This window comes from Zonotrichia albicollis, chromosome 1 (genome assembly GCF_047830755.1).
Source record: "Zonotrichia albicollis isolate bZonAlb1 chromosome 1, bZonAlb1.hap1, whole genome shotgun sequence".
Classification (NCBI taxonomy): domain Eukaryota; kingdom Metazoa; phylum Chordata; class Aves; order Passeriformes; family Passerellidae; genus Zonotrichia; species Zonotrichia albicollis.
Window position 1 is genome coordinate 3,587,889 of NC_133819.1, and position 12,238 is coordinate 3,600,126.

The 12,238-nt window shown below is 41.6% G+C and overlaps 1 protein-coding gene across 3 annotated transcripts in view; it reads right to left on the minus strand.

The window, feature by feature from the left end:
- Positions 1-410: 410 nt before the first annotated feature.
- Positions 411-12,238, minus strand: part of MINDY4 (MINDY lysine 48 deubiquitinase 4) — a 79,256-nt gene continuing 67,428 nt past the window's right edge. For all 3 annotated transcript variants that reach the window (XM_026796092.2, XM_026796091.2, XM_005491435.4), the window contains exons 16-18: positions 11,485-11,665; positions 7,036-7,108; positions 411-1,550 (exon numbers count right to left, since the gene is read on the minus strand). In XM_026796092.2, coding sequence (XP_026651893.2) covers positions 1,502-1,550; positions 7,036-7,108; positions 11,485-11,665 — 303 coding nt within the window. In that variant the 3' untranslated portion in view covers positions 411-1,501. The remainder of the gene's footprint in view (positions 1,551-7,035; positions 7,109-11,484; positions 11,666-12,238) is intronic.

Here is a 12,238-nt window from a genome sequence, read left to right on the forward strand (position 1 = left end):
AACTGTGGCTGCCCCTGGGTCCCTGGAAGTGTCCAAGGCCTGGTTGGATGGGGCTTGGATCAACCTGGGATAATGGAAGGTGTCCCTGCCCATGGCAGGGGAGTGGAACAAGATGATTTCTAATTTCCCTTCCGACTCAAACCATTCTGTGACAGTTTGATGTGAATGGGAAGCAAAGGGAGAGGCAGATCTTCATCCAAAGGCCATCTCAACCTTTCCTTTTCCTTATGTTCAGGTTGATTTTCAAATCTAACTCCAGTGCTAATTCCCTGAGATCTCCATTTTCACAGTCAGTTGGCACCCTGCACCCAGAACAACACTGAATTTTTGCTGGAAATTGATTTTCCACCCATTTTTCAGGACCCAGAGGAGTTTCCACACTGACTAGGAAGAAGGTGCTACAATAAACATCAGGAAGTAAAAGTCCTTTATTGAACTCTCATGAAATATTCACTCTCAAGAGAGGAATACCTCTAGAAACACCATTTATCTGCCTTTTTCCCTGAGGCATTTTTTCCAACATTCTGTACAGTAATTTGCCCCAATTTTGGTAAAGTGTTGCTAAAGCAGAATTAATCAGATTACAAACTGTGGCTTCAGTACCTCAGTATCCATCTCCACAGCCCCTCATTCCAGCACATGCATTTTATTTAACCATGGAAACTGGTACTTATCACAGATAGGCACCATTTGAATTTCAAAACTAACAAATCTTCTGTTTGCTTGTAGTTATGAAGAAGCAAATCGCAGCTCTGATCTGCCACCTGGGTGTGAATAAACCCTTGTGTAGAAATAAGGGCATCAAGGTAAAGACACTGATACAGCTGCCTCTTAGCAGAAAGAAAAATGAGCTATATCAGCATGAGGCACTGTTACACACCAGCTGCACCTACGAACTATCACGGGATTATTCTGGTAACACACAACCACAATCCTTACTGCAAATTTATGACACAACAAGAACTTGGTATAGGCCAGGCTTTCCCCAAAAAAGCCCAGATGGTCACCAGCCTATTTAGGCTTGCTAACACCAGGTAACTAGCTGAATATATGTTCCTTGGATGATGTTTTATAGTGGCACTGCAGCTTTTTTCAAGGAAGAACAAGGCAGGACAGAGAAGGCTGTAAAGTGAGAGAAATCTGGGTTCAGCATCTCCCATCAGATGCTTCCAAACAATTGCAGGATACAGAGTGGATCCAGCAGGAGACCTCAAGGGGACGTCGATGACTTCAGAGCTTCATCTGTAACCTTGACTTGGTGGTGGGAACCCAGCCTGCCCTCAGGAGCTTTATGCTGAGGGCAGAGACAAGGAATTTACGTCAGTGTTGTTTATATTAAAAGCAAAATATCTGAAGCACGAGGTGACTGAGGTGAAACTCTGCCAGCCTGCAAACCTTGTCATTCTTCCTCATCTCCAACTGCCCTATTTCCTGCATTGGTGGGAATAGGAATGTGCTCATTCAGTCATTTCCTTCCCAAATAAAGTGCAGCTCAGATCAGTCACAAGATGGGTTCTGTGCCGTTCCAGTCGATGACAGCTCCTTGCCACCTAGAAATGAAATAATTTACATCCATCAGTTCATCATATGAAAGGCAAACCCACAGCCCTGAACCACCCAGGGAAGCTCAGAGAGATTGGGATGGGCTTGTTTGGGGTGACTAATCCTATCCCAAAGGGAATAGAGCAGAAGTGAGGGAATTGTACCCTGATTTTAGGTGCCAAGGTTGGAGTTCTCTGTCTTGACTCTTCCTTCAGCCTCTCTGGGCAACAGAGCAGATTCACAACAGAGACCTTCATGTTTGACACAATAATTAGGGAACTAATCTCATCCCAAAGGGAATGGAGCAGAAGTAAAGGAATTGTACCCTGATTTTAGGTGCTAAGGATGGAGGTCACTGTCCTGACTCTTCCTCCAGCCTCTCTGGGCAAGAGAGAAGCAGCTGATTCACAACAGAGACCTTCATGTTGGACACAATAATTAGGGAATGCCCAAGATGGCTACAAGAATTAACCCTATATAAATATTAACCCAAAATACTCACTGTCAGTAAGCAATTTGCTTATTTTGTTATTTTTGTTTAGCTCTGATTAGGAACTCTGTGACTCTGAGATCCTGTGCCTGGATCCCTTCACTGAGCTCCTCTCTTTGCTCCTGACCTTGGCTCCATGGCTCACTTTAATGGTGATGTTTTGCTTTTCCTGTGCTAAGTTCTGCTTTTCTCTGCCCTTATTCCTCCTTCAGCATAACCCTGAGGAAGGACACTGAGACCAGAATGATTCTGGAACCTTCCAGATTTCTTATTCCTGGCTCTGCACTGGCTGCCCACCTCAGCAATGTGACTGAACGCAAAGGAGGCATTAATCCTGAATCTGCCACAAAATGTGTCTGCAAACCATGGCAAAAGACAGAGATCTGCCCCAAAACCTGGTGAAAGCAGGACAGTCACCTCCCTGAAGTGAGCCACCTCACCCCTCATGGCATGGATTCACCCTTGGCCGTGGCTTTTCTCATCTGCAAGGTCACGCTCCACTTTTTCTAGGAAATAAACTGTTGCATTCTCAGTGCTGAGTATTTATATCTGTTCTGAAAATGTGTCTCAGAGTAGTAAGGCACCGGTGAGGGGGTGGAGGGAGCAGGGAGCTGCCAGTGCCACATTCCTTCTGTCACTGAGGACAGGATGTGTCAGCGAGGGTATGGCAGCTCAGTCCTTGAGCTGAGCAAGCCAATTAAGTGTAAAACAAAACCAAAAGCTGAATTCTTGCAGTCTTCAGGGCAATGTCTCAAAGGAAGTGACCATCTGAGGGCTGTTGTGAAATTTTTCCTTCTGCTTTTTTACTTTGCTGAGAAAATTATAATTGAGAATTGCAGAAAGATTGTCTCAATCCCAGGAATACAGAGCAGGATTACACAGCAGAGATGTCCGACATCTTAATTAAAAGCAGAATTTGTTTCATCTGGGGTTATTCATCCTAAGTCTGGCATTTGCCAGAGGTGAGAGCCGTCCCTGTCAGACAGTTCAGAATGTCACCCTTAAACAACTAAATGGAAAAAACAACTGCCACCTTCTGTCCCCATTGGGTTTGTCAAGGTAATGCCATCAAATCATCCCTTATCTTTGAGGACAATCTTCCCAAAGTGCAACTTTCTGTTTCACCAGAGTGATTACAGTCTTGAGACGGATCCACAGAGGCCAAAAAACCCCAAATGAGTCTGCACTGTGCCCTGTGGGATTGCTCACATTGCTGACACCATTTCTGCTTTTAGTAAAAGTTGTTAATCACTGTGCAGTGAGGAACTGGCTTTTATTAAAACTGGCTTTCCATAAAGAGCTTAAACAGAGCATAATTTCTGAAGCAGGCCTGAAGGTTGTTTTAAGAACCAGCCTCATCTCCTGGGTTTATTTTCAAACCATTTTTTAGACCAAAAAGAAGCTTTTGGCTATTTGCTTCTATGAGACAGGTCTAAAACATTTTTCCCCCTCTTGCATCTGCACAAGAAAAGGTATCAAAGAGGGAAGAATCTCACTCACAGATGCTGAAATAGTATTATATTTACAAACAGATTCAAAACTTCCTGGACAATGCAGCTGATCACTTCCCCAAACTCTCCTGCCCCAGTGTAATTGCAATATGAGGCCTTTTCTAGCTGCTGATTCAATTATAATTTATCAGATCAGCAAAAGGAAAACTACATTTGACCCACCTGCCTCAAGTACAACCTCACCCAAGGTCATGCAGTTACGGGAACTGGAGAGGAACAGGTCAGGCCCTGAACAATGCTCAGTCTGGAATAGCACTCAGGGAGCATCTCCTGTGCTGACAATTTGGTATTGTTTGGGAGCACATCAATAATTCGGGGTGAAATGCCCAGGATCTGCTCTTCTCTCATCCACCAAATTCCCTTTGGGTGTTTCACAGGTGAACTCATGGATCCCACAGCCCCACTACCACAGAGGGTTAACAAAAAATCCTGTTAAATTCAGGTTCTAAAAGCAGAGGAGATTTTGGCCCCCTCAGGCAGAGCTAACAGATGTTATTTCCTCCAGTGCTGAGGATCAGCACTGTGATATAAGAGTATTCCTCAGGGAAGAACAGGATGAGTTGTCTGCACGGCATCTCCAAAACAAGCCAGGGATGCGCATTCCAGACATCCCTGGGCAGAATCCTCTGCTGCCACAGATGTCTGGGGCTCAGAGCCACAAGAAAAGCACTTTTACTTGTCCTTTTTTGGGGCCTGCAGGTTACACTGATACCTGGTGGTGACTGGTCATGCCAGAGGCAGCTAAAGAGTTCCCTGCTCTAAACTCAGAACTGAACTCTTCTGATGTTTCAGGGACTGAAAACAGGAGCTTGCTCCTCCTGCTGCAGAGGCAAAATAACTCTCCTGATAATAATAATAATAATTTTATTAATAATAATGATGATGAGTATTACCATTATTAAAATTAAATGCAAAATAATAATAATAATAATGATTATTACTACTATTATTAAAAACTAAGTGCAAAATTATTATTATTATTATTATTATTATTATTATTATTATTATTATTATTATTATTATTATCATCATCATCATCATCATCATCATCATCATCATCATCATCATCATCATCTAAATGCCACAAGAAAGCACTTTTACTTGTCCTTTTTTTGGACGTCTGCAGGTTACATTGGTACCTGGTGGTGACTGTCATTCCAGAGGCAGCTGAAGGGTTCCCTGCTCTAAACGCAGAATTTAACTACTACTACTATTATTATTATTATTATTGTTATTATTACTATTATCTAAAAGCAAAACCTGTCTATTACCAGCGTAGTTTTCCCTTTAGGAGAGGGTAAGAGAACAAAAAGCAGGCAGATGTGAGGTGCTCAGGTACTGGGGTAAGCAATAGGCTTAATTTAATTAATTTAATTAATCTATTTAATTTAATCCATTGTCATGGACTAAACCAGAACTGAGGCATGTGAATAGAAGCAAAACTCTCAATTAACAATAAAACCAATTAATGATAGTTCATTGTCTCAGCTCTGCTTGTCCAGAGTGTGGAATTCTCCACTCTGCCTGAGAAATGATCCTGCATGTTTTGAAGAGAGAAGTCTTCATCATGAATTCTTCCTCAAAAATAAGTAACAGCTCTTTGCTTTATAAAAATTAGTTTAGGGGAGTTTTCCACAGTTATATCATAAAAAACACTTCTTTCTTTTAATCCCATAAATTGCTAAAATTTGGTTATTTGGGTTGGTTCTTACTTTTCCTTATATGCTGTTCTGTAGTTGGAAGAAAACGTTCTTAAAACAAAAAGGAAAAAAATTTAACATGAAAAACCTCTTGCAGCAAGGCCACGCTTAAATAAATACCCTCAAAGCAAAGGGAAAACACTGAAAACAAGGAGCCAGCCTGCCCAGGGTAAATCAGACTGAGAATGCTACAAACAAAATAAATTGACACTGGAATTTGCTGGTAATTTACCTCTCAAGCAGATGAAAGCAGGGAACTTAAAATAAACAAACAGCAGCAGCACCACCACTGTATAACTCTGACACAATGCCAGGAATGGAAGATATTCTAAGACTTTAAGTAGTTGCATGCATTATTCTCCCTGTAGGGCTTTCTGAGGTTATACATTATTTACTTTAGTTTGCAGTCCTGCTGATGTGTCACTGGAAATGAGGAATCAATAAAATCTGTATGTGCAGGAAGGCTGCACTGATGTCACTGCTGTCACCTTGCAGGATGCCTCTTCTACCTTTCAGTGATTTTCTGATCAACATACTGGCAGCCACTGTCCTTATTTATTTATTTTCTGCTGTTTTTTTTTGGTTTTGGGAATTTTTTTTTTTTTTTTGCAGAGCAAATTGTAGCAAGGACAGGAGGGAAACTGCAAGAGAAACCTGAACCTGCCTGGCTGGCTAATTTAACAAATGTTATGGTCTCTGACAATGAGGCTTTTACTTCTTGCTCCAGAGATATTCAGATAGTAACTTCCAAAGCCAGGCTGGAATTGATATAAAGCTGAATTTTCTGCCCAGTTAAATTTCTCCATTTTTCTTCTTTCATGTCTCACTGAGCTGAAAATGTTCCCATTAACTTCAGTATGATTTGGAAGAATTGCTTATATAGGCCTCAAAATGGCCATGAAAATCCCAACGTGAGAGGAATTAGCCTTGTCTGTAAGGAGAGAACAGGAGCTGAGGGCTGTCAGGAATGACTGCACAAAACCTGACAAACCCTGTGCTCTCCACAGAAAACTGAGACTCTTCACTGGGCCTTCATGCACGGAAAATAACACCCAGATTCCCCCTTTTGCTCTTTAGAAAAGACTGATGAAAATTGAATAAATTGTCTCCTTTTCTCATTATACCTCTGCAATCAAGCACTTTTGGGAATTAGATTTAGATTTTGATTAGATTTAGATTTAGACGTAGACTCTTTAGATTTAGATTTAGATTTAGATTAAACCTAGATTAGATTTAGACTTTTTAGATTTAGATTTAGATTAGATTTAGATTAGATTTAGACTTTTTTAGATTTAGATTTAGACTTAGACTATTTAGATTTAGATTTACATTTAGACTTAGACTCTAGATTTAGATTTAGGTTTAGATTTAGACTTAAGACTCTAGATTTAGATTTAATTTTAGATTTAGATTTAGATTTAGACTTAGACTTTTTAGATTTAAATTTAGAATCTTTAGATTTAGGTTTAGATTTAGTTTTAGATTTACATTTACATTTACATTTACATTTAGTTGCAACCAAGCAGTGCTCTCAGACTGAATTTGGCTCAGTCAGTTCTTGGTGATGGAGGTGAAGGTTCCTCTAAGAATGAACACCTTGGACAGTTCAATGTTAATTACAATAGCACACAATTAAATGTGAAAAATATATTATCACGGCCTGGCCCAGTCAGATCCTTTCTGATTTTTAAGCATTAACTTTTCAGCTTTACTTGCTGAAAATTTTGTTTTGAGATTCCCCACATATTTTACTTGTGTCAACATCTGTATGAAAAACTGGAATTTCACTTACTTTGTCCTAATACAGTGCTCAAGTGGAGGAGTAAGATCATTTTCTTTATTTTCAGGGCACACCTGAGTTGTATCTGCAGAGACAAAATAGACATTTTTAGTGCCTGGGGAACCTTTTCCTCCTACACAATCCCACAGAAAAGACCTCTCAGTTGGTTTGAGTCCAACCACTGCCCACTGTGCCTGAGCCAGGTTAGATTGCTCATACAGAGATGGTTTCAAGGAAAACCACAGATCAGAAAATGAAATCATGTGCTGCATGGCTGTCATGAGGCTTTATTTTGCAATTGATGTTGTAATTACTGAGTGATTTTGTTACTCAGACGTGACAGTGATGGTGCTACACTTGAACAGGAAATCCAGAGTCCAGTTTGAACTGGGGTAGGACCATTCCACCCTGGAAAAGAACATTTTACCTTTACTGCTTAGCAAGCAGTGCACAGACAGGAGAAGATGCTGTGTGGAACACTGCTGAGGAAGATGAAACAGGAAAGCCTTATAAATATGATTGCCTGGCAAAAGATTTTGAGAATATGGAAAGTATAAGTGAGATTGAAATGAAATCAAGCTTTGAGATACCTCAGTTACTGAACAACTGGAAAACAATGGTGTGGCCAGCTGAAGATCCCCTTTTGATGATGCAGACAGGTCCAAGGGTCAGAGCAGACCCTACAGCTTGGCAGAAGGGACCCAAAGAGGAGTTGTTAGGGTTTAAAATGTAACACAGTATGGTAATGTAATGATTCTTACAGGCTGTATGTAAATGCTGTAGGATTTGTATATTGTACTAGATTGGTTAGTGAGAATCAGAATATTCAACACAGAAGAAGATTTATGGTATTGTAATGGGAACCTAGCTCTCTTATTCTCTTATCCTCTTTTACTCTCTCTCTTATCCTCTCTTTTACTCTCTCATCCTCTATACTACACTCTTGCCTTCTCTCTCTTTCCCACTCTCTTTACCTCTCTCAGGCCTGCTCTGAGCTGTGGCTGGCAGCTCCCAGCAGGGCCCTGCACTCAGGCCCTTGGAAATAAACCCCAAGTTCCATGACCCAAAGAAGATTTATTGTGTTGTAATGGGAACCTCACCCTCTCATCCTCTTTACCACTCTCTTTACCTCTCTCCCTCTCTCAGGCCTGCTCCGAGCTGTGGCTGGCAGCTCCCAGCAGGGCCCTGCACACAGGCCCTTGGCAATAAACCCCAAATTCCAAGCCCTGGCTTCAAAGATCTCTCATCTCCATCCATCCCCACCATCCTAACCCCCAATGGCTCCTACAGAACCCCAGGGAGCCTCCCCAGGCTGTGAACATTCCTTGGGGATGGAGAGGCCATCACAGCACTCCAGGGAAAACAGAGAGGTCACTGTCTGAGCCACGGCATCTGTCAACAGTGAAAGTAGAGCTGAACTTCCCAGGGACAAAACATCCTGCCACCAGCTTGGATGTCAGTCTGCTCAGCTGTTTCCTGTTTTGGAATCAGACATTTAAACTGCAGCAGACCAAGGGGTTTGGTGTTTTTTTCTCTTTCTCCTTTTCTCTCTGTCACCCAGCCAATGGAGCACGATGCCAAGGCAGGGTGCAGGATTTGGGTCTGCTTCAGTGAGACTGATGGAGACAGGATGGGAGGGGATTGTCCTGACCATTCACAGCTGCCAGTCTCAGATCTAGCTGGCTCTCTCATGTCACAGACAGGACCTGGCTCTCCCTTGTGTGTTGATCTGATGGGTACAAACACATGCAGAAAACTCTGGAGGGAGACGGACAATATTTAAAAGTACATGAAGTACTGGTGGGTTTCCTTTAGATCTTCAGGAACTTAGAGGCACACAGGAATCTTTTAAGTTTAAAAGAGCCTTTTTTATCATAATTTTGAAGAGTCTGTAACACAGAATTTTAGAATAATAGAAGCTGAAGTCTCTAAGATCATCAAAACTAACCATACATCCATCCAGCACCACCACCATGTTCACTATTAAACCATGTCCTCAAGTGCCACGACTACAGGTTTTTGAGCACTTCCAGGAATGGTGACTCCACCACTCCCCTGGGCAGCCTGTTCCAGTGCTTGACAACCCTTCTGTGAAGAAATTTTTCTCTAAACCTCTCCAGGTGCAACCTAAGCCACTGTCCTGACCATAGCCCTGATAGCAGGACAGGCACTTGGTGTGGCTGCTTTTCCCACTCATGGCCAACTCTGATGCAATTTTGTCATTTTTAGACTTGAATTCTTCCAATCAAACGGTTTGAAAGGAGTGTTTCCATCCAAAGAAACAGGAAAAAAGGTATAAAGGTGTACCTAAGAGTCAAAGAAAAGGAATATATACATTCTACCCTTAATTAGTGAGAAACTGAGTGCCAGCACTGTTACAGCTCTTCCTTGCCTATCCAAAATTTCTACTCCAATGGAAAGAATTATTATTATTACTATTATTATTATTATTATTGTCTCTTTATAATCGTATCTTGATGTCATTAACCTGCTTTTATGAAGGAATTTTGTTTCTCGTCTACATTTTGGCAAATGGGTAATTATGAGAAGCAGAGCAAACACCCAATATAAAGTAGCAATTGCTTCTACTCCCAAAATATAGTTCTACTCTTCAGTCTTTTTTGCTTTTCATTCTCAGTGCAATTTCTTTAAGATTTCCTGAAATGTGACCTTGATTGTAATTTTACCTAATTATAATCAAGATTCCCACTTTAGGGAATTCAGCTTTTTGTTCAAATAAAGCAAACAACTTTGCTAGCCAGCAGCAGGCAGATGTGGCTGGGGCAGCACCCAGCTCCTCATGCTGCATCTCCAGGTGATGCTGCCTGAACATCACCTCTTGCTGGGATTTCCACAAGGGAAATACCAGCAATATTTAGCATTCTGATATTTCCATCTGCTCCTGTGTGCTGGGTTTAGATATTTGACCAGTGTTACTTTTTTGAATGTGAAGTAATTACAGTTTTCTCCAGACCTAGCAAGGGATTACTGCACAGCCAGAACCAGGGCAACGTTTTTGTGGAATGATGAAAGTATTTGCATTTTTACTGCCTTTTGCAGAATTTCAGAGATAACAAAGGATTTACTGGGACACAACAAAGAGATATCTACAACTCCATGCACATATTGGCTTTGAGGAGAAACACAAAGGAATGCCATGACAGGTTGGACAGCAAAGGGAAAAATGTATATGTGCTCTGGGGAATTTCTCATCCAGGGATCTTAGAGGGCTTGGCAGCTCTTGACTTTGAGAACATTCCTGGTGATGGAAAGACACATTTGGATACCTGTTTTGGACCAGATGTTATGTGGTACAACACAATAGAAAAAATGTGTCTCTAGTCTTGTGCTGAGCTGTGTCATCCATGTCACTTTTGTGTGGGATCCAGCTGGGAACCAGCTGGAAACCACAGTCCTGTGAAAATTGATAATTTTTGGAGCTAATATATCATGTGACCCCTGCAATAGAATGACAGGGATTTTCTTTAAAGTAAGAGGATAAATACCAGGCAGAAAGATGATTGAACTCACTACCAAATCTTGTGAGGGGCTCAAACTCCCAGCACTCACAGCACAGAAAGAACTTTGCCACACGAACTCAAGCAGAACATACAACACCCATGCTGTGCAAAAACCTGGATGTTGGTGCAAATAAGGAACAGAGACAACTTATTTCTAAAGAGCAGACTGCAGTAGAGTGGCTCCTTAAGATTGAGAAGGAATTTGGTTATCAAAGAATTACAGGCAAGATTGTACAAATGTACCAAAGGAAAGAAAACAAAAGATGAGTAGGATATTATTAGCAAACAGGGATTTAGTGGTGGGGAATGTATTGAAGTAGGTGCTTTCTAAGGATCAGAATACTCATCCAAATGCCTTCCAGGTGAAGAAGTATTTACTGTAAAAGCAGCTGTGTAATTTGGCATGGCTTCCTGAAAGAAGGAGTGTAACAAGTTGGAAGATCTTTTGCAGGCTTGCACTTCCAGGCAGGTAAGAAACTAAACTTTTTTAGCAGAGTACTGGCATCTTGCCTTGGAGGCAAGGATTTCATGTTTCCTCACCCTCTCTGATAATTTTCTTACAGGCATTTAGGGTGAGGAACTGGACACCTGCACTTTCTGCTACAGTGAGATGACGTGAAGGAGAATGGGAGTAGAGAAATATATTTTGTAGTCCTGGGAGTATGAATAAGCCAGAGATCACAACCTGTTCCTTGGGAATCAGTGCCACTGGAATTTTTGCCAGTGTGTACAAAGTGACACATGCTCAGTGTTAACCCTTCCAAGAGCTGATCCTCAAAACTTCCTTGCGAAATGCAATTAATCACCAAAACTAATTATGGAAACTGGACAACAGCACACAAATTAATGCTCACTGCCTGCACCCATCACCGTTTGTATTATTGGACCCTCCATTCCCCCCCCCCAGAGGTGAAATGCAGGTTCAGGGAGCTGCTCATACCCACTGTCAAGCGAATCTCTTCGTCCTGGTTGGCCAAGCCATCGTAGTAATAGAGGTCAAACCTCCGCCCCGTTTTCCAGTCACTGAGCAAATCCTTCTCCAAACAGAAAAGCACACTGAAGTGGCTTTCACTGCAGACCAGCCAAATCGGGTACTTGGGGGTCTTCAAGTAACAGCCAACCTAGAAGGAAAGTACAAAATAGCAGAACATCACTGGGGTTGAGAGGAGAAACAATTCATTGTGGAAAATATAAAATTTGGAAGATCATTTATTTATTCTAGGCTACAAACACTAATGAAGGCTTATTGGAGACTGTTGATGAAGCAGATCAGTACAGCTCTGGTAAATCATGGAGCATATAAAGGAAATATTAGGCCTTGAGTTGTAGCAGGTAATGAAATGCAGTTGTAGTGCTCTTACAGCTCCAAGATCAGATCCCAGAAGAGCTGAACCAACAGGAGATATGTCATTTGCAACAGCTGTAAAACCACAGGAATACAGCATGGGATCAATGGGAGGCTGTGCTGTCATTCAGCACTGACTGGAAACCAGGTAAGAAACTCACAGCATCTCAAGTGCCCTGAGACATCCCTGCCTGGGCAACTCAACTGAGCCCAAAATCCTGTGTTGAGCAAAGAAAGCAATGCATTCCTTTCACTTTATCACCTCCTGGTTCACAGTCCAAACATGTATTTTCAGCTTCAGAAGAAAGCAATAACAGAAGCATTTGTTTCGCTTTGTTATTCTTAAAAA